General features: G+C 47.2%; 1 protein-coding gene, 1 long non-coding RNA gene and 1 pseudogene across 6 annotated transcripts; 1 reads left to right on the top strand and 2 right to left on the bottom strand.

Annotated features, from left to right (window-relative positions):
• Positions 1-22,738, bottom strand: LOC141569161 (uncharacterized). 5 transcript variants are annotated; one of them, XR_012492591.2, is made up of 6 exons: positions 22,604-22,738; positions 6,751-6,800; positions 6,258-6,338; positions 3,379-5,501; positions 1,684-1,806; positions 11-792 (listed from the first exon to the last, which is right to left on the bottom strand). It is a non-coding gene; the product is annotated as an uncharacterized LOC141569161 (long non-coding RNA). The 5 variants fall into 5 exon arrangements; XR_016022395.1 differs by having other exon boundaries at positions 10-792; positions 3,379-6,338; XR_016022394.1 differs by lacking the exon at positions 22,604-22,738 and having other exon boundaries at positions 1-983; positions 3,379-14,555.
• LOC109461317 (cyclin-Y-like protein 1 pseudogene) lies at positions 14,845-16,164 on the bottom strand (annotated as a pseudogene).
• Positions 22,729-27,844, top strand: C9H12orf76 (chromosome 9 C12orf76 homolog). Its single transcript, XM_074321362.2, has 2 exons — positions 22,729-22,914; positions 26,524-27,844. The coding sequence occupies exons 1-2, from the start codon at positions 22,782-22,784 to the stop codon at positions 26,607-26,609; spliced, it is 219 nt and encodes a 72-aa protein (XP_074177463.2). The 5' UTR covers positions 22,729-22,781; the 3' UTR covers positions 26,610-27,844.

Here is a 27,844-nt window from a genome sequence, read left to right as displayed (position 1 = left end):
GACATTCCGAACCAACTGCCCACATGACAGTTGCGCAGTTTGCCTTCGATCAAACAAACCCAGATGATGAGCAGTTAACATCACCTGAGAAAGGGGTCTGCTGGGCTGATGCTTTGGGGGCTTAAAGCCTGAACTTGACAAGCCCCCAGGGTCTCACTGATGATAGATCTGAGCAGCCTGGACTCTGGCTTGGCTGAGAGTGGGCAGTGGCTACACTGGCTCTGAATGTCCCTTTCCTGCCCACATCCACCTTGACCACAGACCAGTCTCTGTGTACAAACTACAGCTACTACTCTGGACTCCGCTGACTGGTGTTACTTCAGCAGCACCTTCAATGTGGGGGAGTGTCGCGTCCAGCAGGACACGAGCTGTGGGAAGTGGGAAGGGCGGTGCAGGGCTAAGAAAAGACCGTGGCCAGGATTAGAGTGCGAGCGGGGCCAAGGGTCTCAAGCCTCAAGGACTGAGCCCCGAATCGGGCCAACGCGTAGTTTTTATTGGTTAACTTCTAAGGAGGTAAAAGATTGTTAATCTCAAGATCTGTGTGTTAGTAGCCTGCTGGCTGTCTTTCCGAAAGTTCCCATTGTGTTCCAGCTTGTACTTTGCCTTCAAACACATGCACACCTCCAAGGAATCCATTGAAGGGGAGGGACCGATATGATTCCATCGGGCCTCAGTTTGCCGAGACTTCCCCTCAAAGGAGCTTTTCCGATATCTCTCCATGGGCCTCAGTTTGCTGAGGCACTCCCTTGTGAAATCCTGGGAAGAGCGCCGGGGGAGCAAACGGTTTGGCAGCTGTTAAGGCAACAGGGGAGGGAGGACATTTATGTCTCTACCTATCATTTGGCCAGATACACGTTTTTGTGCTGCTGAACCACTGCTGAGGACACCAGGAGGTTATCTTGATCGCAGATGGTTTTCTTGTGAATTCTGGGTTTGAATCCCTTATGCTCATCCTTTTCATTTTGTAACCTTGAAGCATGATCCTAGAAAAGTCATTCAAAATAGCTCTGTTGATATATTGTTGGCAGAAGACCATGGGAAAGTGTTAATTCATTCCCAGGTCACACTTCCGCTCTCCTTGTTCACCAGCTGCCTCGGGAAGCCAACCGAATCAAAGTTGGACTTAGAAGAGGGGTGTCGCAGTGTGGTGTGCCCTTAAAATACCCAGTACACTGATTGAGTGGGGACATGACTTTATTCTAATGAAGGAATATAGAAAGTCAGCACAGCACAATGACTGAGCATGGCAACTGGTGTCTGATGACCTGTATCAAATAATCCTGGAAGCCACATGAACCTGAAAAAGTGACACCCCTCTGTTCTCAGTTCCCTGTTCTGTGATATGGGGCCTACTTATTAGTATTATGAGGCTAAATATAAAAAAAACTCAGATAGAGCTGGAAGAAAAATGACAGGTCCTGTATAAGTGCTACATAACTGTTCAAATACTAAATGTATGGAAGACTAAGCAAGAAATGTGGGAATGGCAGCCTCCAGAAAGGACACATGGGTGGCTCCAGGGCAGGGGAGGGGGTGCAAGGTTACTTTCATCCTTTACACGGGTGTGATGGAGAGTATCTGTTATAGGAAATATCTGGTAGAAATCAGAGGAAGCCACCTAGGCTTGAAGGTTCTTTGGGGAAAAAACAGGTTTTGCATTTCTTGTTTTTAATTGATACTTACTTTACAGATCGCAAAGTGCCCCAGTCTTAAGCGTCCAGCTGTATGGCTTCTTATAAACATAAACACATCTGCTGCCAACACCCGGTAGCACACACGCAATGTCCCCAGCACCTGGGCAGCGTCCTGCACAAGGACAGAAGAAGCACACCTGAGTCACCAGGTTACCAGGATGGAGTCACGTACTCCAGGGGTGGTCCAAGCACAACGATGGCTCCTAATGAGCTCAATGTTAGTGTGGCAGCACCGTTGAAAGGTGGTGGATCTGGCCAGAAAGCTGGGGGAACCCAACCAGGCCCTTTGGGATTCGCTATGGAAGTGTGGGGGCAGGCAAGGGTGCCCAGAGAAGCTGCTCAGAAGCATCTGGGTTTTCACACAGTGGAAAACCCTGCTCCGCTAAGTGGAGTGCCCAGAATAATCGATGGCTACCGTTGCTAGGGGTGCTTTTCTATATTTGTGTTTCGTTTTATAGAAAAACATTTTAAAAGCAAGTGGAAGCAGATAAATACTAATGTAAAAATGTTCCAAGTGAAATAAAAGATCTGTGTAAAACTAGCACTAAATCTATACAACAAAATATGAACTTGATCTAAATGCAGCACCTTGGGAGAGTGGCAGCAGTGAGGCGGCTCCGTTCTGGGTCCTGCTGAAAGGTTCCCGACACTGTGGCAACCCCACCCCCTCTGAGGACCCGGCTGAGGCCAGGTCATGGCCTTCACAGGCGTCAACCAGGACCTGCCACACAAACCCAGGTGCTAGAATCCTGGGGAGGCACAGACACAGATGCAGGAGGGCTCCTGGGGGGCTGGGGTGAGGGGGTGCAGGGACGCTCCTCAGGACCTACAAGTGACCTTGGGCGCTGACATCCCAGGGGTCAGATCCACAGGAAACTGGAGGCTTTTGCTGCACTAGCCTGAGGGTGTTGTCTGTCAGCTGAGCATCTATAAGTCTTATAGGGGCGATTGCACCTGGGCATTTGGCAGGGCAGCCTTAGGTGACTGGTTCCCTGGACAGTAAAACTGATACACAGGAAATGGGGGGAGGGGGTCTCTAGGACTCCAGGATGGAAAGGCCAAGTCCCTCCCCCCTGGGCCCTGTGAGGAGCAGGAGGTCTGAGGACAGGTGGGAGAGGGGACCCTGCCCCTCCACCCCTCACTCAGTACGACCCCACATGTCACCTGCACAGTAAAATAGGACTGAGACATGCCTGTGCGTTCGACTTAAAAACCATCATGCAGTGGTAATAAAGACATAAGTTTTATGGCTAAATGTATTCCAATGGGAAAGGTTACAGAAGACACTGCGGCTGCAAATGTAAGGAAACCGATTACATTTGTTTTATTTATTTACAAATTTGGAAATTAAAGAAACCTTAGCAATTTGTAATCCTATCCCCTTACCATATCCCAAAAGGGCATGACATTTTCTTCGATATTTTTGTGGCTTGTTCGATTTTTACATATAGAAAAACAGCTTACAGAACCTCAGCCTGAGAAATGGTGCCATGAGGTGAGCCAGGCCCTCGGCAAGGCTCCACAGAGGCTGAGGGGTCCCCAGGGGTTGGGCAACACCCAGGTGGCTTAGGATCCTGCAGTGTCCCCAACTTGATGCTGGGACCGCAAAGTACCCACCGAGATGCAGAGATGGAGACTCTCCCAGAGCCACTAAATTACCTTAATGAACATAGTTCTATTGTACCTTCAACTGGGTTGTTAATGAGATGTCCCCTGTTGTTTGGCCAGATGCAGACCCCTCTGGCCCACTGCTTGCATGAGAAGGGGCCACAGGACATCTCCTCCTCCTTCTTTTCCCAGGAGGCTCCAAGTGGGGGAGGCCCGCCGCCCCCCAGTCTCCTCACACCCAGTGATGAGGGTCCCATGTTAAACCTCCACTAGGGGATGCTCTTTAGGACACCAGGTGGTTGAGTCGGTGACGCAGGAGAAAAGCTCAGAACGCCTGTGCAAAAGCTCAAGCTCTTCAGGGACGGTCTGTTAAGCCCCTTTGCACTGCAAATAGAAAACTCTTTTTAGGAGAAGAGTGTTCTCTTGAGGACAGTGCTGCTAGCGCACAGGCTGTCGCTGAGGCCGGCATTGTTGAATGCCGTCTTGACTGAGGTGTCAGCGGTTAGAGACTTACCGGACATCCCCCAACAAGGAAATCGCGTATATCATCTTCATGTACATGGTCAGATTTCCCTCTGAATTCGGGGGGAAAGGAAGACATGCAGCCCATTTCGGGGGACTGTCACTTAGACAAAGAAGGGCCAGCATACCTTGGGGATAGTTGGAGCGTCTCCCTGCACCCCTCATTGAGAAGCTTCTCCTCTGCGATGTCACGGGGCTCCGGGGACACAGAGGAACTGTCAGTCCTGGGGCTGCCGCTCAGGACTCACTCAGGGAGCTCTGCCACCCACTGCAGGAAAAGCCCCAAGTGGGGAGCCCAGGGCAGAAGCAGACGCCACAAGGCCCACCAGCCCTGGTGACTGCCAGCCCCGCTCCCTCAATGGACATGGGTGAGGGTGTGTGGATGGGGGGATGTCAGAATGGCAGCTAAGCTGCTGCCAGGCCACCCTCTGTGCTGGATGAAGGACGGGAGGCTGAGGAGCGGGAAAGGAAGAGAAATAGAACCCTTGGCACCCTCGCTGCAGAGACTCTAACCTATTTCAAATAATCTAAAAAAGGGTAAACACTGAAATGCTTGCTGTGTTTCCGTGAGTTTCATGCTCCTCCACCCATTTTAACTCATCAAATTTCCCTTCTTCTTGAAACGTTCCAAGACCATTTCAGCGTCCATGCAGTCATGTATGCGGCTACTGTCTTCATCGTCTATAATACTGGATTTTTGCGTTTTTACCCTGATGAAATACACATAATGCTTTTCCTAATTTGTGACTATACAGGTCAGTAGCATTAATTGCATTCACAATGCTCTGGACCCACCTCTACTAATTATACCCAAAACTTTTTCATCATATCCAACATAATCTCTGTCCCCATTAACAAATCACTCCGCCGTCTCCCTATTTACGCGATGCACACCGGTGTACAGATACCTGTGTGATACTCTAGTGGTGACACGTGACATGATGCTCTTGTCGAATCTCATAGACGTCACAGCACAGGGAGTGAATCATAATGGAAACTATGGCCTTTCATTAGTAAAAATATCCACAATATTTCACTACTAATTGTATCACATGAATATAAGATGGCATCAATAGGAAACTGGAGGGGTGGGAGATGCGAACTTTGTGTATTATCTGGACAACCATTATGGTTATCTACACCTGTTCTCAATCACGTCTATTCATCTTTACAAATCTGCAGACGCTGGAGTAGGGAGGGATCTATTCAGCGAATGTTAAAAAATCACCTGCTGTCTAGAGGCCCCATCTACCCCCAAGGTAACATGGCAATTCTTTGTCTGAGCTAGAACATTAGCTAGAGACGTTGTATTCAACATGTATGACATTTTGACTTGTCAATGCATCTTTCTTTACTTCGATAGGGAGGGCACTAGCGATCGATGACATTTGAATTTGCACACATGAAATAAGAGAACATGACTTCACATTTTCATAATTTTCTCCAAAATGGGAAACTGAAAAATTGTTCTTGAATTAACTTCAGGAGAATAATTCCACATCACCTTCCCTGGGTTATTTAAGGGATGGAGGCTGCGGTGTGGCAGGATATGCACTCTTCTGGACCACTTCCTTCTGATGGCAGTTGACGGATTGGTGCTAATGGCAGCACTACTTTCCTCATCCTGGCTGCTATGTCCGACAAAATGTGTGACAATAGAGAGGGCTTGTCATCTTCCTGGAAGAAGACCACAGAGAAATTGGGAATAATTTATTCACAGTTCCGACTAATGATGCTGGGACTACTAGGTACCCACCAAGATGCAGAGATGGAGACTTTCCCGGGGTCACAACACAAAATTACCTTAATGAACATAGTTCTGTACCTTCAACTGGGTCATTTAAGAGATGTCCTCTGTTGTTTGGCCAGATGCAGACCCCTCTGGCCCACTGCTTGCATGAGAAGGGGCCACAGGACATCACTCCTCCCCCTTTTCTCGGGAGGCCTCTAGTAGGGAAGGCCAGGCCACCCCACACTGTCTCCTCACACCCAGTGATGAGGGTCCCACGTTAAACCCCCACTAGGGGATGCTCCCTGTGAATCTTAAGGGGTCAGTAGTGCAGGGTGGGTCCTGCAGGGCGAGGTGGTAAATGCATCCAGGGGACTCTCATGAAGAATACGACGTGAACGCCACAGCCTGAAGTTACCCACGTGGTGGCCGTACAGGAACCTACTATCCTCTCCTCCAGGTTAAGGAGGCTGAGGAGGGATGGGCCCAGCAACTGTAGAAGCTTATATGCCTGAGAATCTTCCTCAGGAAAGATGTGCTCAGGACATCCTTCAGTGGCCTGCACTGATTCTTTACTCTCCCCTCATCTTCCCTGCACGGCCACAGGCAATAGGGGCCACCAGAGAGCTCTCCTCAGTTTGCTTCCTTTTACTAAAAGACAAAAAATAAATAAGTTAGAAAGCTACAGGGAACAGCGCACTTACGCGTTTTCATCCCAAGCACCACAGGTTCTTTCTCCGGAATTGCTTCGTCTGCTCTTTCTCCTGAAGCACTTCTGAAGGAATCTGGAAAACGGGAGGGAAGAGCAGAATCGGGCCTGTGCAGAGCCACCCACTGCAGGAAAAGCCCCGTGTGGGGAGCCCAGGGCAGAGCCAGACTTCACAGGGCGCTCCAGCAAGGTGGGCTCAGCCCTTGGACTCCCCGCCCAGCGCCCTGCATGGACCACTCAGGTTGGTCAACAGGATTGAATGCTGTAGACGGGGTCAGGCGCCAGGGCGATGCTGAGAGAGTGACAGTGGAGGGCGGGGAGGGGAGTATAGACATTGACGATCCCAGAACCCAGTACCTGGATGAGACCAGATCCCTTAGGAAGAGAATCAGAAAAAGAGAAGGAGGACCTGAGGAAGGGTCACACACGGGAGCTTATGGATAGGAAAGAGAGAACATGAAAAAGAGATGAAGGAGGTAATTACTTACAAGTGCTCTTAGGCTCACTCTGTGGGCGGCTTCGTCATCCTGACAGCGGTCTTCGTTGGGACAAAGGCGGCAGCCATGTTGAGGTGGCCACGGGGAAGGAAAGGGGAGAGTTAGAGTCCAAGTGAGAGCCCAGGGTCCTGCTGCTCCTGGGTGATGGAGCCGCACCCAGGACCCATTCTGTCCTCACGTCTACACTTGTTCCCCAGAGCCTCCTGGTCCTGAGGCCTGGGGTCCTGTCCTGGTCCTGCTCAATCCCAGGAGACAGGTCAGTGGTGCTGTGAGATCCAGTGTGTCTCCTAGAATGTGCCGGCCCTGGAGGGTCAGGGGAGGCAGCTGGGCAGAGGCTTAGGTCACATGAAAGCACATTCAACACATCAGCCTAGGCTGGGGTGTGGAGGCGGAAGCGAGCTCTAGAATAGTGGAGCGAAAGCTGTGATGCAGAGGAATTCTTCTTTAACTCATAGCGCCCTTTCCATGAGGAACAAACATGAGGAGAGAAGTAGAAGGTGCTGTACAAGTCCTGAGCGTAAAGCGGGAGGGACTTGACTTCTCAGAAACGAGAAGACCCTGGTCTCCACTTGGCAGAGCCTATGAGCCAGTTATTGTGTCCACCAGATTAAGGCCATCGTAGGTCAATTATGAGAATGAAACCACAGTCTCTTGTCCACAATTCTCAGGAGTGCTGACCAATCAAATGCCAAGCTCTGAGATTTGGCTGGGGTGAGGGGAAGAAAGGGCTGGTCTTGTAGGAACGATGAGTTTTATAGAGCAAAGCAAGGAAAGATGATGACAAACACCACACTCAGACCCCGGACACAGAGAGCCCCGTGTCCATAACACCACTGAGACAACCCATCAGACTTCCACATGCATTTCCTTTTTCTGTCTGATGTCACATCCCCCTTCCTCAACCTTCAAAGCAGCAGGTGACACACACCTGTTCCCATGAACTCTCTCCCATTGAATTGACCTGAGTCTTGTTAGCTGTGTGTAGAGTCTTCATTGTCACTTTCAGTGTCAGAGAAGCTCTCTGCCAGCCAGTCTTTAGATACAGAGACATGAGCAGTGATGTTACTAGAAAGAGGGCGCCCCCATTCCTCCTACTTGATGTGAGACTGTGGAGAGTCACACAGCATCACCCTGACCTTTCCTTCAGGTTCTCAGCTCTTCCCTGTGCTCCATGGGGTGCAAGTTTTTGAACAAGATGTTGGTCACAGATGCAAACATTTAAATCAGAGAGAGATGCTGAAGGAATCCCCTTTTAATTCCTCCTTGCCCCCGGCCTCCGACGGCTCTTCCCTCCAAACTTATCAACCTGGAATTGCAGCTCTTATGTTCACATTTGAGTGTGCCTGTGTCACTGAGCAATTGGATGTTTTATGTTAATTCACTGAGTTAATTAATGATCAAGTGAAACGAATTATAAACAGCCACACCTGGCCTCTGGTGGCCACAGTGGAGAGCCCAACTCTCGCTCTAAGGATGTGGAAGATGTGCCCTCCCCTTCACTGCCAGCTCCCCCAGAGCGGTCGGTGGGTCTGATCTGATCATTCACTTGTAGGAATGGCAAGGACTCGTGTGCATGTGTCAGGTGCAAGGGAGGCTCTGGGGACACTCAAAGTCAGGGGACACCCTGACTCTGCACTAGAGCCTGGAAAGGCAGTGGCAAAGACCCCCACAGGGGGAGAATGACTTGTACAATAAAAATGACAAAACATCGCTGAAGGAATTGAAGACACAAACAATTGGAACCACACACTGTGTTCATGGGTTGGAAGACATAAAATTGTTAACATTTCCACACAACCCAAAGTGTTCTGCAGACCCAATGCAACACCCTTGAAAATCCTACTGTCATTTTTTGTTGTTGTTTTTTTAAGATTTTATTTGGACTTTTTTTTTTTTATTATTGGGGAACAGTGTGTACTTCCAGGACTTTTTCCAAGGCAAGTTGTTGTCCTTTCAATCTTAGATGTGGAGGGTGCAGCTCAGCTCCAGTTCCCGTTGTCCTTGTTAGTTTCTGGGTTGCTGCCCACCATCCCTCGGGGGACTCGAGGAATTGAACCGGCAACCTTGTGGTTGAGAGCCCACTGGCCCATGCGGGAATCGAACTGTCAGCCTTCGGTGTTAGGAGCACGGAGCTCCAACCGCTTGAGCCACCCGGCTGGACCCCTACTGTCATTTTTATAGAAAGAGAAAAATATCCTAAAATACATATGGAACCACAAAGGAACCTAGTAGCCAAAACTATATGGAGAATGCAAAATAAAGATAGCGGCTCCACCCTTCCTGGCTTCAAAACTCATGACAAACTACAGTTATCCAAACAGCTTGCTGCTGGCATAAAAGCAGACACATTGATTTGGGGAACAGAAGACAAAGTGCTAAATCACACACACATATGGCCAAACGATACTCAAGAAGGGTGCCAAAACTAAACAATGGCAAGGGATAGTCTCTTTAACAACCAACAGAATGAAAAGGCTCCTACAAAACAGGAGAAAATATTTACAAACCTATCTGAAAAGGGGCTAATATACAAAATACACACAAAACTCCAACACTCAGTGGTTAAAAAAAAAAAAAAAGAAGAATCCAACTAAAACTTGGGCAAAGGCTTGAGCAGACATTTCTCCACAATAGACATACGAATGGCCAACAGACCTATGAAAAGGGGTCAACAGAATTAACCATCAGGGAAATGCAAATGAAGAGGACAGTGAGGTATCACTGAACACATGTTAGGTTGTGTATTATTTGAAGAAAAAAAAAGGATAACAAATATGGGCAAGGATGGGAGAAAGTGGATCCTTTCTACACTTAGTGTAAATGTAAAATGGCACAGCCATTATGGAAAACAGAATTGAGCTTCCTCAAAGTATTACAAACAGAACTCCCCTAAGATGCAGTGGTAGCTCTTTTGGGTCACATGCCAAGGGAATGAATTCGGGATCTCGAGGGGATACCTGCACGCCCTTGACCATTGCTGCATTGCTCACAACAGCCCCGATCTGGAAACAGCCCCAGTGTCCAAGGACAGGTGAAAGCGTGAAGAAAAGGTGGTGTATGCATTCAATGGAATGTTGTTCACCATTAAAAAGGAAGGAAATCTGCTGAGAAAGTTTTAGAGATCTGCTGTGAAATCATGTGCCTATAGTTAGCAATACTGTGCTGTATACTTAAAAGGTGCTTAGCAGTTAGATTTTATGTTAAATAAAAAAGTAGGTAATATATATTAGAAGCAAATAAAGGGGGGAAATGGAATAAAGAGAAAGCATGGATTAAGGAGTGAGGGACAGAGGAAGGAACAAAGAAAGGAAAGGATTGAAGGAAGAAAGGACGGAAGGGAAGGAATAGGAAGATAAAGAGAAATGGAGGGACGATGACGGAGGGAGGGAGCAAAGGAGAAAGGGTCTGGTTGTTACAAAGGAAGATAAAGAAACCACGGAACAGGAAGAAAGCTCCTCTCTCCAGGTTGAAAAGAAGACATCTACACAGTGTGCAATCCAGCAACATGGCTGCGTCCTTTCTCACCCCCATTCAAGAAGCAGCCAAATAGCATCTTAAGCCTGGGCAAGGCTGGGCTCAGGGAACGGTGTCCTACTGCTTCTCCTGATCTTGAAACCACCACCTGGTCACCCCCTGGCCTGGGTGCCCTTCCTGCGTCTTCCTCTGCTCCTCTAAATTATTGTCATGACAAAGTCTGGCCCAAGGCTCTCAGAGCTGTTCTCGCACCTGGAATCCACTGGACAGCGCGCTGTCAATTCCTGGAGCCCAGCTGTGGGGAGCCTCTTTTTGACATATCAGCGCACACATCTGGGTTCCCTTCAGCACCACAAGGAGACGATGATCTAGAGATTAAGGATTTCTAGGACAGACGTGTCTCAAGTAGACAGTCTCTGGGATAAACGACATTTTACATTCAAGCAGTGTAATTTTTTGCTTGCTTGGGAAACATTGCAACCTACTGGGCAATCAAATTCTACTAAAATACATTTTCACACAAGAGTCCTAGTACAAAGGACACTCAAAGCAGAATTTGTCTCATTTTATATGCATAATGACTTAAACAACTGTCTTGACCTGATTTCTGACAAAGCCCTTCAGAAGAAAGCATGACCCTATTTCCACAGGAAGTTACGAGAGGGACATGAGGGGCAGAGCACTCGTCGCTCTGCTGAGCTGCTCTTTCCTCACCTCGCGATGCACAGCGTGCCCTTCGTCCTCCTAGGACGGGAGCCCAGTACCACCCTGATGCTCAGGCCCTCACCGTGACCTCTTGGTTCTGTTCAATGTGCAGTGTTTCTTGCCCGCACAGAAAACCATAGGTAGGATGAGAGATGGGAGGCAGATATTCCACGTGAGAATGACTTTGTGTGTTTTTAGCAAGAGTGTGTGAAGGTAAATGTTAGACCTCTGTGGAGAAAGCCACAGTGAATTTCCCTCAGATCTTCCTGGAGTCTCTCCTGGTTCAAATGACTCCAGAACTGGACGTGACATGGGGCTACACCAGGGCCCATCTGCAAAAGGAAGGAGCCCTGCCCAGCGTTCAGCTAAGTTGGGGGGAGGAGTCATTCGTAGGCCTTTAGTGGAAAAGCCTTGAGACTGAGGGAAGTGGCAGCAGTGACACATCATGACCGTTAAAACGCCACAAGCCATACTAAGAGGCAATGATAATAATTAAAGGAAGTTGTCATCGATGCAGAAACAGAGGTTCTGAAATACAGTTTCCCCCTTTAGAACTCAGTGAGCATTGCCCTGAGCGCTGAGGGCTTTGCTTTCAGGTTAGTTGCGGTTTACTTGGCACACAATGGATGCACATGTGTAAACTTACATGTGATTAGTACATGCACTTACATACCTATCCACTCCTGATGTCATGGTGATGGGAGCTTTTATTGAGAAAATTGGCATCTGCAACAGTGGTCTTTAAAGGGGCATAAATCTGGGGAAATCTCAACACACAAAATTTCACACACGTGCACACTCAGAATCACGCCATATGGATTCATAGACGCACCGCCATGCACGCACACTCACACCACCTAGGTGGAACTGAACAACACGGCCTCAGTTCTTCAACTAGAAAGCCAGGTTCTATCACCACGTCCCCAATTCTCATTGCCAGCAGGAAGCTGGCATCAGGTGGGCTGTGCACACTAACGCCAGCAAGAAAGCCCCACCTTTGTGATCTTCATTTTTTTGTCACCAAATGAGGGATTCTAGAATCCATTCCATCTCCAGTGTCCACTGAGTCTTCCTGAAATTACAGGAAATACCATGAGAAGCAGATCATGCCGGGTCGTGTCTGCACAGCTCTTTGGTTCACTTCATGACATTAGAAAACCAGATGGGAACTCTGGCAAGTCAAGGGAACCCAAAGCAAGAACAGAGCAAAACTGCTCATTTCAAAACATTTGCTGGAGGAAGTATCTCACACGGCCATTTTGGTTGATAATTTCAAAATTTTCTTCGAAAAAAATAATTTCTCACATGACAAAGCTCACTTCCCTACAACATGTAACTGATGCTGTCATATTTGAATGCCCTTCGAATCAAGTATCATCAGGTGGTAATAGGCTTACACTCCACACTCTCTCCACCAAGAAAATTGTCTGTGTCATCTGTAACGTACAGGCTCACTCTCATTTTCATATCTTAGTTTTACTGAAAAATAAAGCACCATTCCTATCACAGAGGAAGGAAGGTGAACTTACCTCGAGGGTAATGAGGCCATATCACCAGCGCTGTAGCTGGGAAGCTCCTCGGTCAGGCCTTCAGGGGGCTTTGTGAAGACAGATAATACCCCACCCCCATTTCTTCCTCATGTGCTCTCTTTCCTATTTATAAGCTCCTCTTGTGTCAGCCATTGCTGGCACTGCTTATGAATTTCTCTGTGAGCTTTCCTTTTTTTTTTTTTAATTAAAACAATTTATTAGCTTTCTTTTCATATAAACAGGAGGAAAACACCACATCAGTTGTAGCATTCTTTTCAAAATAAAACTAATCAATACTTAAATCTCCAAGCTCCGAACTCCCTAAACAGTGTTTTTGGAGGCGGCATATTGTAATATTTTATACACCATTATTTATCATTTACATTTCTAGCCTTAAAAAATGGGAAACCACGGCACTCTATATAATTTGAAGCCTTGCTATATATAAATTATTCCTTGGTCCAGAAATTCTTTGTTTACAGTCAAATTTCCAGGAAGACATTTGAGAAAGTAGGAGAAATATTAAAAGCTCAATATTAATACATTGGCTGCAACAAGAAAGCTTAATATGTAAAATTTTGTGCTTCACTCAATGTAAGATGAGAAGCTTAATATTGAAAATTTACAGAATTACATCAGTTTAAGAGAAATTTTATTAAACTTTCCAGTGATGTTTTCTAAGTCTAGCGTTGATATTTCTGCAGCAGTGCCCTGGAGGGTCCAAGCACATTGTATTAAAGCTGAAAACTGCCCTGAGACGTGTGGGACACCTTCTATTTCACCCCCTCCATGTTATCACTGGACCACCACGTTGGTTGGAATTATGAAGATACCTTTTGATGCATTTATTTAACAAAGGAAAATCATCAGAAAATGAGGAGCACCATTATAGCTTGTAAGATATGCAGCATGGAGCCAATAGAAGTAGATAATCAATGACTGATACTTCTCCTTATTACCCCAGACATGCTAATGTACTCATAAGTAGTGCTCGCAAAGAATCTGAATGTCGAGTGTTATCCAGCAGCTTTCTGGTTTAAACTGATTGCCGATAATGACTAGCAGCTTCAATGATGTAGTCGGGAGGAAGAACCCTACAGTATGTAACGGTGCTACAGTCTGTGCCTAAGTGACAACAGGGGTGTTGCCACGCAGCAGCCTACCTGTCTCTCCTTGTACTTGCCCCTAGAGAAAGGAGAGACTGTGAGACGGATCCTTTCAGGGACTTTGCTTCACCTTTGTGCTTGCACCTTATGCCTCCCTGTTTGGCCCCAGAAAGATGGCTGGTCAGCCAATGACGAGTAAGATTCCCCACGGGGGGGGGGGGCAACTCAAGCCAGGCACAGTCGAGTGGGGACCAACAGGAGAACCCATGGGGTTCATAGACGTGGGCACAGCCCCTCACCTTCCCGCAGCTAAGGAAAGCCTCTGCCTCTGTGGCTGCATTCCTTCCCAAAACCTGCAAGGGAAGAGATTCAATGATGTGCTCGCCATCAATTCATATGCATATAGGTTTTGTCCCTTGGGGAAGTACAGACATCCTGAGACTTATGGTTCAGCTGCCTGCAGGCAAGGGTGATTGGCTTGAATCAGTTTCCTATTATAATGTATGGGATTCACATCTTGAGATGACAAGCTTTATCTCCTTTACTTTCCCACCTAAGTAATAAAAGCTACTGCGTAGGCCTGATTCGGGGATCAGTCCTTGAGGCTGCAGTCCCTTGGCCCCGCTTGCACTCTATTCATGGCTACTGTCTTTTCTTAACCCTGCGCCGCCCTCCTAGCTCCCCACAACCCTCATTGCGCAGGACAAGGGGAAATACCTACTGCTGGGGTTTTTTTGTTGTTGTTTTGTTTTTTTCTGTTTTCTTTGCTCATTTATTCAGATCTTTAGATTCCACACATAAGTAACTAATTGCTGGTTTTTGAGGAGGAGAGGTGATGTTTTTCCAGTCCTTGTAGATGAGAGGCTCTCATGTCTCCCTTAAGAGATGATGGATTAGAAATAGAGACAGTGGAAATGTAATGGCTCCGTGCGATGTCAGAGGGATAGTGGATGGGGGGAGGGGGTTCACACAGTGTGAGGGATATAAATGATAAACGTCTAAGTATTACTTTGTCTTGTGCACCTGAAACTAATAAAATAAAATAAAAAATAGTAAGAGATGATGGCATTAGAGCGCTGAAAAACAGGGAAATGATCAGCACTTAAAGACTGCCTTATAGCAGGTCTGCCTAGCTCGTCATCACAAACTCTGGGAATGGCCTCTAGGTTCTGTGCTCTTTGTTTGCTAAGAAGAGCACATTTAAAATCCACATTGTTGTGCTGTCCCAAGAAGTGAAAGTAATAGTTGTCGCCAGCGTGAGTGGCCGGCAGCTGGTAAGAGCTGGTGAGAGCTGCAGTGAGCTGCTGACATATGACCAACGACTCATCCCCTGGGGGGGGGGGGGGCAAGGCTCATCACACCAGCATGGGCCAGGGAGCTGTGTCCTACACAACTAGACTGAGAAGCAACGTCTTGCACTGGAGTGGGGAGCGGAGGGGGGGGGGAGGCGAAAGAACAGGGGGGAGTAGTAGCTGCCATAAAAGTTGGGTATAACATCCACATTACAGTGAAATAGCTCCCCCCAAAAATGCCTTTCCATCTCATTCCCTCGCTACTGGACATGTCCTTAAGGGTCTGGCAGCAGGCCACATTCCACACAGCCTGACTGTCCCAAACTTTGGAGGCAAGAAGAATGGCTCCCCAAAAACAATTCTTCTCCAGTTAGTGGGCCAAATGTCAATGGCAGGATACATTAAAAGCCGGTCTATGTAAATCTAAGTTGTTATTGCCCTTCAACGCTTAGCCGTGTAGCACTAAGAAGAGTACAAACAAATCTGTAAATCAATTTGTGTTCAGAATCTTGCTTAAAATGTTCCTCTGGAACCGTTCCTCGTGTGAGTGGGTGTGATCTCTCATCAAAAATATCCAAGGATCTATTTCCATCTCTGTTCTTTATGTGGTAACATATCGCTCAGGTCACACATCTTACTGTGGTTGTAAGTTCAGGGTGGCCGATGGTGCCCTCATCCAGAAATACCGTGGAGCACGGGCTATACTTTGTAGCGAGCTGCCTTTGAGTGACATGGCTGCTCTTTCTCTTTTCTCGCTCATCCATGGGAGATTCGCTCAGGAAAATTGTGCTTGCCCTTGGATGGTCAGAAGGGTCTGATTCCAAAGGTATGTCTTCGGGCACCTCCTGGTCACGATGTGCTGCAGGTGGTGGCCATCGTCGTCTTGGAAATCCACCTCCACGAACTCTATCCAGAGTAGCAGGCGACGGTGCTACTGCCACTGCAGCCCTGGCCGCCCCTCATAAATCTCGGACTTGTAGTGTGGCTCCGCCGGCCCTGAGCACCAGCCCCACTTGGGGCTGGCATTACGGCACCAGGGCAGAAGCAACAGGTCAGTGTGTTCCCCACGGGGCACTTCCAGTCCTCGCCGCCGTTGCTGCCTTCGCTAGGCCCGGGCTCCACTGGGCGCGGTGGGTCAGGCAGCCCAGGCTGTCTACACCCTCCACACACACCCAGGCCCCGGCTACCCTGTCCGCTGCCAGGCAATTCCACCGCTAACGCCTCCCGCCAGCTAACTAGTCTGTCTCTGTGAGCTTTTAATAATACAGACCTGGGGCCTGAGTGTGTGGATGGCGGTGATTAATAAGTAAGAGGCGAGCTGCTGCCGGCCCCTCCTCCTCGCTGGATGAAGGGCAGCCAAGGAGAGGTCGGGAAAGACGTGAGAAGAAGAGTCTCTGTCCTCCCAGCTAAGGGGAGCCCCGTCCATGGAACAGTCAGTCTAACAAAGAGGACACAGTCACGGGCACGCTACCGTCCAAGGTCACACTCGTATGACAGCTCCGCCTGGTTAGAAGTTTGGCTGAATTGCCCCATCTCCCTCCCTACGTCCAAGATCTTGCCTTCCTACAGAATTCACAAGCGCTCCTAAGTGTAATCAACTCCTCTGTAAGATCAGGGAACTTGATGAAAAGCTAACTTTACTGGGGAACCGAACTCAATTCTAGGCAAAGTATGCCATCATATTTCTCCACAATTTTGTTTCAGAAGAAAATGTCAAATACACGAGATTTGAAAGTACAGAAATCCCATTATTTAAAATAACCACTATCGTTCCTGTGATACTTCCCTCCCAGCCTTCCTTCCTACACCACGTGCGTGCCCACTGAGTCAGGGTCTGTCCGTCCTCGCACTGGCCACTGACAGTGAGATAGTTTGTTATGGGGGGCCTGGGGGGAGCACTGACGCTCTTGACCCCACTTGCGCGGGAGATTTGCAACGAGGTGATGGGCACGGGCTCCCCACCAGGTTCACTTTGAGGTGTCCTTGGCCGCTGCCCCTTGGGTACGTGCTCACACGGTTTGAGCGTTTTTAAGGCTTGTTGTGATTTTGTCTCCCTGATTCTGGAGGCAGAGGCTGAGGAGTGACTGCGGGTCTGAGAGAGGCTGATCTACACAGTCCTAGTGCGGGCGTCACGCCTCTGAGAATCTGGGAGCTGAGCAGGAGCACGTGGACCCTACACGCGCCTTTCACACCAATGACTCTGCCAAAGTCGCTGTGAAATGCACCTGTCACTGCCCTGGGCTGTGCGACACGGAGGCCCCCTCTCACGATGGGCAGCGGGCCGGAGCTCAGTGGGTAGGAGTGGTCAGGAAAGGGTTAACATAGGCGATGGTGGCAGCAGCAGCAGCAGCAGCAGCAGCAGCAGCAGCAGCAGCAGCAGCAGCAGCAGCAGTTGGGGTCCAGTGAACAGGTGCTTTGTGGGAACACTGTGCCCTGAGTTGATGTTGGCAATTACTGGACAACGAACTACTGAATTCTGAGAAAATCACACCCTAAAAAGCTCCCTGCTAGACACATTCAGAAACATAGCTTTAAACCCCAACACACCTTCTCGTCGGTGCAGGTCTCTCTCTTAGACTGCCCATTCTGCTTTGAGCGTACTTAATAAATCTGCTTCTGTCTTCCTGCTTTGTCTTGTGAATTCTGTAACTACCCGTGAGCCACCATGACATTTTGGTGACTGTTTTGGAGAGCTGTTCTCTCTCCCTCCCTTCGGGGAAACTCTACCCTTTCTGAGTACCTAAGTTCCAGCGTGTGGTGCAGTTGGCAGCGGCAGCTTATCCAGGGTGAATCCACACATGCTGTTGGGTCCCTTTTTCTTTTTCTTTTTCTTTTTGAGTCTCTCGAGAGCCCCTGATGGGGTTTCTGGGAATTGAAGATTCTAGGCTAGGGCTATTCTCCGGCAGGGTCAGAAGTCCGGTGTACACCCTGTGGGCCTCTCTTTAGCCTTCACAGGTGTTAGACTCCTTTTTCTATACTCTGTCTCTACTTCCTGTGATCCTGAGATTCCAGAGGTACATTTGGAAACTTTCTGGTGAGTGTTGCATCTGGGGACAACTATGGAGGTGCCAATAATTGCCACGGGTTGGTGGGGTTCTTAACCCCAAGGCAGGGGTCCCTGATCCCAGGGCCTATTTCCTGCAGGGGGACGCTCCCAAGACATATGGCCAGTTTGTCCTTCTAGGATGTTCTTAGTTCTTGGAGATTCTCTGAATCTCCCACTCAGACCGACACCATCTCCCTGCTTCCTCAGGACCGTGGGAGGCAGATCATCTATCCTCAGACTGTCCCCTAGGCTGTATTCTTAAAAATTGGATGTAATTTGATCTGTCATCCCTCAAAAAGAACAAAATAATTTTCTTTTGCAATGTTGCTTGACCACAGTACAAACTAGATGCCGTGAGGTCGCTAATAGAGACATCAGAGTACACGTTCCCTTTTCCATGGCAGATTTAGCCCAAATAGAGACCAAATTAGGCAATTATTCAGAAGAGCCTTCCAAATTCATTAAAGAGTTTCAGGGTTTGACTATAGCTTTTGACCTCATTTGGCAAGATATATGAGGTGTGATCAAAAAATATGGTGAATGTTTAAATTAAAAAATTATTATATTAAAAGACACATTGCCATCAATCCCGTTCAAAATACTCCCCCTCACTTCAAACACACTTATCCCATTGTTCTTGCCACTTTCTGAAGCAGTTCTGGAAGTCCTCTTTCATGAGTGTCTTTACTTCATCTTCTATCGTGACAACGCTCCGGATTACACATTGCTTCTGGTATATGGCAATTTCTGTCAAAGATATTGCAATGTGTCCTCATCCACCTTATTCACTGGATCTGGCACCGTGCAACTTCTGGCTCTTCCTCAAAGTCAAAATGACAATGAAAGGAAAATGTTTTTAATCGATTCAGGACATTGAGGCAGTCACGACAGCGCAACTAAAGATACTCACGGAAGAGGACTTCCAGACCTACTTCAGAAAGTGGCAAGAATGATGGGATAAATGGGTCTGAAGCAAGGGGGAGTATTATGAGGGGGATTAATGGCAATGTGTCTTTTACTGTAATTTTTTTTAAACATTCACCATATTTTGTGATCACACTTCGTACATATTATTCTCACCACTTGTACTTTAGAAGAAAAGAACCATATCTGGGCCATAGCTCAAGGATACACAGATCAATTAGTAGCCTGACAGCCTGACCAATGTCAAGTAGAAGCAGAGGTAGTTCCTAACTGTGATCCCAACTGGCACTACCAGCTCCAAGCCCAAGGCAGGTGCAGAAGAGACCATATGGATACTTGCCTCATTGAAGGCATGAAAAAGGGCATCAGTAAGCCTGCAAATTAAGAAACGCTCAGAGAACCCCAGTCAAGATGGCTATCATCAATAAATCAACAAACAGCAAGTGCTGGCGTGGATGTGGAGAAAAGGGAACGCTGGTGCACTGTTGGTGGGAATGCAGATTGGTGCAGCCACTATGGAAAACAGTTTGGAGGTATCTCAAAAATCTGAAAATGGAACTACCTTATGATCCAGCAATCCCACTCCTAGGTATCTATCCGGAGAAATCCAAAACTCCAATTCAAAAATCTTTATGCACTCCTATGTTTATTGCAGCACTATACACAATAGCCAAGACCTGGAAACAACCGAAATGCCCATCAGTAGATGACTGGATTAAGAAACTGTGGTACATTTATACAATGGAGTATTACGCAGCCATAAAGAAGAAAGAAATCTTACCATTTGCAACAACATGGATGGACCTAGAGAACATTATGTTAAGTGAAATAAGTCAGAAAGAGAAAGACAAATACCATATGATCTCACTTATATGCGGAATCTAAAGAAAAGAATAAGTGAATGAACTAATCAGAAACAGCTTTGGAAACATGGAGGAAAAACTGAGGGTTGCTAGAGGGGCGGGGGGGTGGGGATAAGGGGAAGGTGAGAGGTTTTGAAAAATAGTCGGTAACCACAAGATGGTCATGGGGGTTTGAAAATTAATTTGGGGAACGTACAGAGGGATAGTGGATGGGGGGAGGGGGGTTCACACAGTGTGAGGGATATAAATGATAAACGTCTAAGTTTTGCTTTGTCTTGTGCACCTGAAACTAAAAAAAACAAAAACAAACGCTCAGAGAGATTACTTAGGAACCTAATGAGAATCTGGCTTTTTTTCAATGCCGCCTCGCTGACACCATGCGGAGATATACTAATCTAGATCCCACTAGTCAGGAGGGCATTACTATTCTTGCTATTCATTTTATCAGGCAGGCAATCTGCTCTGGAAATTCCGAGAATATTACAAAAGCTAGACCTAGGGCCCCAGATGCCTCTCCCCATATTATTAGATATGGCCTTCAAGGTTTTCAATAACCAACATGAGGCTGAGAAGGATTCCAGAGAAAGGTGGGGTAGGGAGCAGGATCAGAGGAGGGCTCACCTCATGGCTGCTGAACTTGCTAGCGCCCTGCCCACACAGCTTTACCCAGGGACAGGCCCCCATGGAGGGAGATCCCAGAAGACGGGCCCCAACGTTCACTTCAAAGGCCATCAAGAAGGACACTGGAGCAAAGCGTGCCCTCGTTAGGCACCTCTGGGCCCATGCCCCCTTTACAAAAAGGAGGGACATTGGAGAAGGGACTGTGTCCTCTCTTCCCTCAAGGAGGGGGCCATCCTGCTTCCACACTGGCCCAGATGACACCTAACCTCTTGCCTGACAGGCCCCAGGGTTCGTCCAGGTTCCCCTTCTTCACATCACAGAGGCTGAACCCAGGGTAACACTCCAAGTGGCAGGTAAGAATATTATTTTTCTTACTATGGGAGTGCAAAGGGAACCACTTACGCTGCCCTTCTCCAGTGCTCTGGCCCGCCTCTTGAGTTTTCTCCTGTCCTTACTGGTGTAGAAGTCAATCCTACTACCTACCTGTAGGCACACATTACCCTTGCCATGTTGCTTTGGAAATCTAGCTTTCACTCACAGTTGTTTAAGTCATGCCCCGTCGTCTCACCCCTTTATTAGGCTGGGACATCATGCAAAAGCTGCAAACCAGTCTCCAACTTCTTCCCTCTGACCCGACAATAACGGCTTTATTACAACTATCCGATCACTCAGAGGAACTTATAAATATTCCTCCAGAAATAAGAATCCAAGTTCCTCCTATAATGTGAGACCAAGAGACCCCGAAATGAGCCAGCCATATTATCCCCGTTCAGACTAGATTTAAAAAAACCCACTTCTTTTCCTTGCAAACCTCAATACCCTGTTAGTAAAGAGGCCCAACTTGGCTTACAGCCAACCATTGAAAAATTCCTTAATCACAGCCTCTTAATTCCCTGTAACTCTCCTTGCAACATGCCCGTTCTGCCAGTTAGGAAACTGGCCAGTACTGCTTAGTTCAGGACCTCCGGATAATAAATGAGGCAGTTATTCCAATGCACCCACTAGCCCCAAATCCATACACCGTATTAGGACTGGTTCCTTCCAGGACGATGGTTCATGGTTCTAGATCTGAAGAATACTGTTTGGACCTTGTCTCTTTAACCTCCTAGTTAAAATGGTCTCTTCCAGATTACAGCAATTCCACCCCAACATTATGGTTATGCAAGGTTTTCAGCCAATCCCCACAAGGGGCTCTGAGGTCCCCTCTACCCCTTAGGATCAGAACTCCAACCACCAGCTTCTATCCTGCGTGTCCTCTGAGAGGGATCACTCCTTAGCCACAACCTGTGACCCCATCACAGGACCGTCTCTGAAAATTACCCAGACCCTCCTAATCTCTGTCACCCATGTCCACTCCTCCCACTCAAGGGCTGGTCCCATCCCACTACTCTCCCAGGCAGCACACAGTCAGGCAGGGACCCTGTGCGCATCCACCCATGGAATCCCGCCATGAAACCCCAGTTTCCCTCCTTTTTTAAAACCTCTGAATTTAGACTGCTGAGGCCTGGTATTGGATTTTGACATCTACAATCACAATAGTTGACCTGTTCCCAACCCAGTGAAAGTAGTGGCATACAGGGTTTCAGCTCCCGCTCCCCGCACAAGAACGCAGGATATGGTGAGGCCAAAAAGGAACACCCACGGAACCATAGGTAGGGGAGTCATACCACTATATTCTCGCTGGTGGCTGTGTTGGAGACACAGGGAGCAGGAGCCACATGATCTGCAATCTGCCATCAGCTTCTCTGCCAACCAACCAACCAACATAGCCACCGCAGTTATATCAGTGGCTAATGGCTAACCGGTAACAGCTGATGGCCAACTAGTCACAGCTGATGGCCATCTACTACTGGAGCCAGCACCTTTCCACGTGAGGCCGAGAGCGTGGAAACTGCTCTCTGGGGCTCTGTCCCCACAGCAGTGTGGCTGTGTTCCCTCTGTATCTGTTCTCTGGAAGAGTGCGTACAAAATTGGCACTAGGAAATATTTTCTTTTAATTTAGGAAGGAGAAGGTGGCATTTGTAAAATGGGAATGCAGTGTCGATTTCTCAGGCTTGTGGAGAAGGTTTAATATGAAAATGCACGGATTTATAAAAAAAAATCTTCCATAGGTCCATTTTGGACCAGGACCTAAGAGACCTCTGAGGAAAGAAACCTGGAGCCCAAAGGAAGGGGGAATGTTGGGCACTGGCGGAACAGTGACAGAGGTGGCCATGGCCTCGAACGGAACAGTGATCCCCCCCCCCCCCCCCCCGAAAGCGGGCCGGGTGGAAATATTGGTCACCGAGGAACGTTGAACCTGGAGGAACCTTGAGCCTGGCGACACGCGGGCCGAGCTTTAGTTACCCTGGCAACGACGCGCGCCGGATAAGCGGATGCGGCGACGGAAGGCGGGGCGCGGCTGGAGACTGGGATGGGGTTTCCGGCGGAAGTGGGCTCTTGGACCCGAGGAGCCTAGGAAGATGCTGCGTGTGGTGTGGTGGTGGCTATGCTGCCACCTGTGCAGCTTCCTAGTAGGGCAGGCGGAGGCCCAGAGTCCGGTGGAGTCGTCGGAGCGGAGCCGACCGTACGCGGTGCTGCGTGGGCAGAACCTGGGTGAGCGGCCTCGGGCTGACGGGCGGGCGGGTCGGGCCTGCGCTTCCGCCTCTTGGGGCCCCGGGAGCCTGACGCGCCGGGTGGACTGCGGCGGGGGCGGGGTGTGTGTGTGTGTGTGTGAGCGTCGCGGTACCGCTGCCGCCTCCATTCCGAAGGCCTGGGGAAGGAGGCCTGAGCTTGACCGCTCAGCGGAACGCCTGGTACACAGTAGTAGCCTCGCGAGACGTGCTGGGTGCATGAATGACCTCCGAGTCCGGACACTTGGGTCTCAGTCTGGGTCCCCTCCCCTCAGGCTGTGAGGGTCCAGGCTAAGCAACAAGGCGCATAATATATACCTCACCCCTTCTTTCCTAACAATAGTCATAGTAATAACTGACATTGGTTGCGCATTTCCTGTATCCCGTGTGTGGTGCTAAGCACTTTGTATACATGATTTCATTTGAGCCTCACCGTAAATAAGAAAGGTACGGTTTTTAGCCCTATTTTAAGATTAAAAATAAAACTCCGAGAGATGAAGTGGTTTGCCCAAGCTTACGCAGCGAGAAAGCGGTGGCGGCCAGTACTAAAACCTACGTCTTGTTTCGGAGCGTCTCTTCAACACGCATACGCATATACACACGTCCATATACATGGCTGCACATGGGTGGCTTTGGAAGGGATCCTGGAGCTTAAACTTGGCAAACTTCAAAATAACTCTGCCTTTTGCTTGGCCAAAGTCTTTCCTTCCACTCTTCCTCATTGTGTATCTCAGTATCTACAAAGTTGCCATATGGTATCATTTCCGGATTATCTTAATTACACGAACTTATTGTCTGTCATATTGACCACTTACTGTGTACCTGGCGCTCTGCTAAGGGGATTCCAGACATTGTCCTGCTTTATCCTTTAGAAGAGTATTTCTGCTGGTAAGTTGGACAAGATGCTTTGTTGTTGGGGTGTGGGGAGTAGAGAGAGAGTCTCCTGAGCCCTGTAAGATGTTTAGCAGCATCACCAGCCTTTACCCACTAGATGCCAGTAGCACACCTTACTCCCAGTCGAGATAATCAAAATATCTCCAGACATTGCCAGATGTTCACGGGGGTTAAAATCTCCCTGGTTGAGAACGAGTGTTATAGAACAGTAATCTTCAAAGGGTGATCTGCATATCAGTGGTGTCTGCAAACTACCATGTTTCCCCCAAAATAAGACCTAGCCGGATAATAAGCTCTAATGCTGATTAGAGCATCTTTTGGAGCAAAAATTAATATAAGACCTGGTTTTATTTTACTATAAGACCAGGTATAATATAAAATATAATACCAGGTCTCATATTAATTTTTGCTCCAAAGACGCATTAGAGCTGATTGTCTGGCTATGTCTTATTTTGGGGGAAACAGGGTATATGTTATCTGCAAAAGAGATGACTACAGAAATTGAGATTAAGTGTGTAGAAATTTAACATGTTGACGTTGCAACATACAAACCAGTCGAGACCAGTTCAAGGTCCCTGAACTGGAATGATTTACAGATACAGGGACCTGCTTAGTAGTCATGCGCACCAGGGCTGTGTAGTGGCCTGGGATAGACTAACAGTTGTAAAAACGAGTCCTTTACCACAGATCATTTGAGAAACACTGCCCTAAACAACACTGTGTAGTATTTCTATTTCCATTTATGCAGAAGAGGAAACAGACAACAGATTGTGTAACTTATGTAAAGCCATGTAGCCTGTAAATGTAGATGAGAACCCCGACAGTCTGACCCCAAACCCTGAATTCTTGACCACTGTGCTGTGTTACCTGTCTTGGTCATAACTGCTTTCATTTATCGTGCGCTTATTCCATGTCTGGCAGTGTTAAATGCTTTTCATAGGTTACCATGTTTAGGCCTCAAGAAACCCTTGTGAGATGGGTTTCATTTTCCCCATTTTATAAACGTACAAAACGAAGCTCAATGATGGGAAGTGACCATAAGGAAGGACCTAAATAGTCTTAAGGTTCTGCCTGGGCCTGCCATTCAGGCAACTATAATAACACGTGCAAAGTACAGGAGAGGTAAAAGATAGAGTGGGAGAATCCATCAAACTCCAAATGGATAGCTATCCAGATGTGTACCTAACATCTCATGGTTTAAAACTTTTTTTTTTTTAAATGATTTCCATTCTCCAATTCCAGTCCCCTGCATACTTCCTTTGGGAGTTTTAATTTCCAAACTGCAAGAGAATGGTTTAAATGGACTAAGACAACTTTAGGTCCAGTTGCAAACTGAATCTTAGAAACTTACGGAACTCAGGGCTTTGAAAATTAAAGCAGTTATTTAGGAAACAAGGGTTATTTTGAGATTGGACATTCAGCTCATGTAAGTCAGATTTAGTTGAACAGAGACCTTTAAAATTACTGCTGGCCTTTTGGAGTTGTGACACACTGTTTTTGTCACCTTTTTCATCCTTCCTCCTCCTCCCTCACCAAAAAAAAGATGAGATTTCTATATGGTCAGTTTTTATTTATTTTTATCTTTTATTTTTCTATATGGTCAGTTTAAAAATAATAACTGGGTTAAGTGTGGGAGAATAATGTAGGGGGTCACAGATATCCCTCAAATTACTGATTTAGATAAAACTGGTCAAATCTTGGATTTTTGAGAGAAACAGTAACTAGACTGGAGAACACCTATGGTTAGGCCCCGGCTGGAACCTGGGATGGGCCCACATACTTAACATACACATAAATGTACATTTGTTTGTTAAAAGTAACATCATTTTTAACTCTTCCCATGATCTCTGAGATAGTCACACAAATGGAATTGCACATCACTTTAACAGAATGCTGCTTATGTTAGTTTAAAGCCCAGGTTCTTATGTCTAGTCCTGTACCATGCATCAACTTGAATTATCAGTGGTAGGTCCCATTTCTCACCTGAGCACCTTTAAATTATAGATGTGTAATTTATTCTTAAAAATAGAGTATTGCTTCTTTGATCAGAAGGCCCTTGTCAAGACTCATCTAGAGACTGAAATACTTTATTCTTTATTGAATCTCCAGTTTTTATAAATAGCTTGAAAAATATACTTGGGCTCCTTGCTTTTTCTCAGTTCATGTCATTCTTTGCCTCCAACCCTCTCTGTAAACTTAGAGGAAAATCCATGTTTCTTTCCTTCTATGTGGACTGACTGCAGCCTTCTTCTCTGGCTTCCTTTCCTACCTTGTTCCTTTGCTGCTCCCACCTCTGCCTCCTGTTCGTTGGCTTTCTGGCTTCCACTGGCCTCAAGGCCCTTTGTTTGCTGAACCTGGGGCCTGCCGTGCTCTCCCTGCAGATCTCCACGTGGCCAACTCCTTCATTTCTTTAAGGGCTCAGCTTGTGTGTCCCCTCAGATGCTTCGTCCACCACTATACTTACTGTTGCCCACCCCTCCCCCATCACTATCGCATTCGCGTTTTCTTCACGGCCCTTCAGGCTCTCAGTGGCTTATGATCTCTCCCGCACGTACACGGCCATGTCCAGAGAGGGGGTCTGTTACGCTGTTTCCCCTGTACCTGGCGCCGAGTGGCATTTGGTAAACCATCGCCAGTGAATGGGTGACTTACGGAACCCGGAGCTGCCATTAGGAGGTAACCTGTATTCCTTTTGCAGTGTTGATGGGAACCATTCTCAGCATCCTGCTGGTGATCATGATCCTTATGGCATTTTGTGTCTACAAGCCCATTCGGCGTCGATGACATCCGAGCAACAAGTTCTTCCACGAGTGTTTGGGAACAGATTCATTTGTGTTGCATACGGGTCAGTGGAGAAGTTGGAATCCGAACTTTCCTGCTTGGAAATGCCCTTTGGTCTGGACAGTTGGTAAATGGTAAATGATTTAGAAAAAACATCTAGCAGTTATTTTTTTCCTAACACTGTAATGCAAATAATTGGCCACTGAACCTGCTTCTCAGTGTTTCTTTTTATATCTGACTGTACTTGTTAAAAGTTAAGACCTGACACTCCAAGGTTCAGTGAAAAGATGGAGTGCTCATGAGAAAGAAAACACAGTAACTCTGTGAGTGACATAAAGACCACATTGGAAAGAATCAGTCATTAATATGAAAATATTAAAAAGAGGAAGACTTAACGTGCAGACATTCTTTACTGAAGTACCATTTGGTAACAATGGGTTAAGCATCACAAATGTTTTTAATTATACTGAATGGGCCTAGAGTGCTCTGGCTGCAAAGCTGTGGGGATCGCATGCTGTCCCTTCTCATGCAGCATCGGGCTCTGCACGCAGACGTCCCGTTGAAGTCAGGATTACGTGAGGTGGGCCTATCTGTGATCATGTGCACCCCGGAGCTGCAAGGCTCCAGGTTTGGACTGGAAATATTACTGATCCGCCCATCTGAAGGAGAACTCCTTCCTGCTCAAACATACTGATCTCCCTTGTACTCTACTGAAGTCTTTTCAGCCCTTGGTCTAAAACTGGTGGCAGCTTTTCAGATTTAGAATCTAAGAGACTCAGCAGGAACTCATTGTTTTCCGCCCTGGGTGGGGAGGGCTCAACCAACAGAAGTGCCTGTTCACTGTACCAGGCAGAGTGGCGGGTGGGTGGGTGTTTACACAAATTTAATTTCAACTTTGAAAATGCTGCTATGTGTTTGCACTGTTGAACTGGATTTTTCCCCCAATTGAAATGATACCTTCATACTTACAAAGTGGTTATCAGTATTTATTTTATTTTAAAGGTGCTAGGTTTAATTTTGTTATTAAATTGAAATGCTTATCTTGTGCTCCATTCAAGCACAGCACTGATTTTTTTTTTTTAACAACTTGTCCATAATGTGAAAGAAATAACTAATGTGGGATCCTGTAACTCTTTTGACTTAAGGATTTTGTATGTAATCCTAACATTGAGCCATTAAAATTTTAGTTGTTCTGTGCTTTTTAGCAAAATGTCGATTAAAATTACAGTGAAATCTTA

This window comes from Rhinolophus sinicus, chromosome 9, assembly GCF_057876585.1.
Source record: "Rhinolophus sinicus isolate RSI-liver-muscle chromosome 9, RSI-T2T, whole genome shotgun sequence".
NCBI lineage: Eukaryota > Metazoa > Chordata > Mammalia > Chiroptera > Rhinolophidae > Rhinolophus > Rhinolophus sinicus.
The sequence above is the reverse complement of the archived record's forward strand: the minus strand, read 5'-3'. Positions and strand labels throughout refer to the sequence as shown.

Bases quoted from the DNA above. Each gene is read 5' to 3' on its own strand.
- C9H12orf76 (XM_074321362.2), top strand. From the start codon at position 22,782: ATGCTGCGTGTGGTGTGGTGGTGGCTATGCTGCCACCTGTGCAGCTTC. The intron at 22,915-26,523 runs GTGAGCGGCCTC...TTCCTTTTGCAG, and splicing joins GCTGCGTGGGCAGAACCTGG to TGTTGATGGGAACCATTCTC.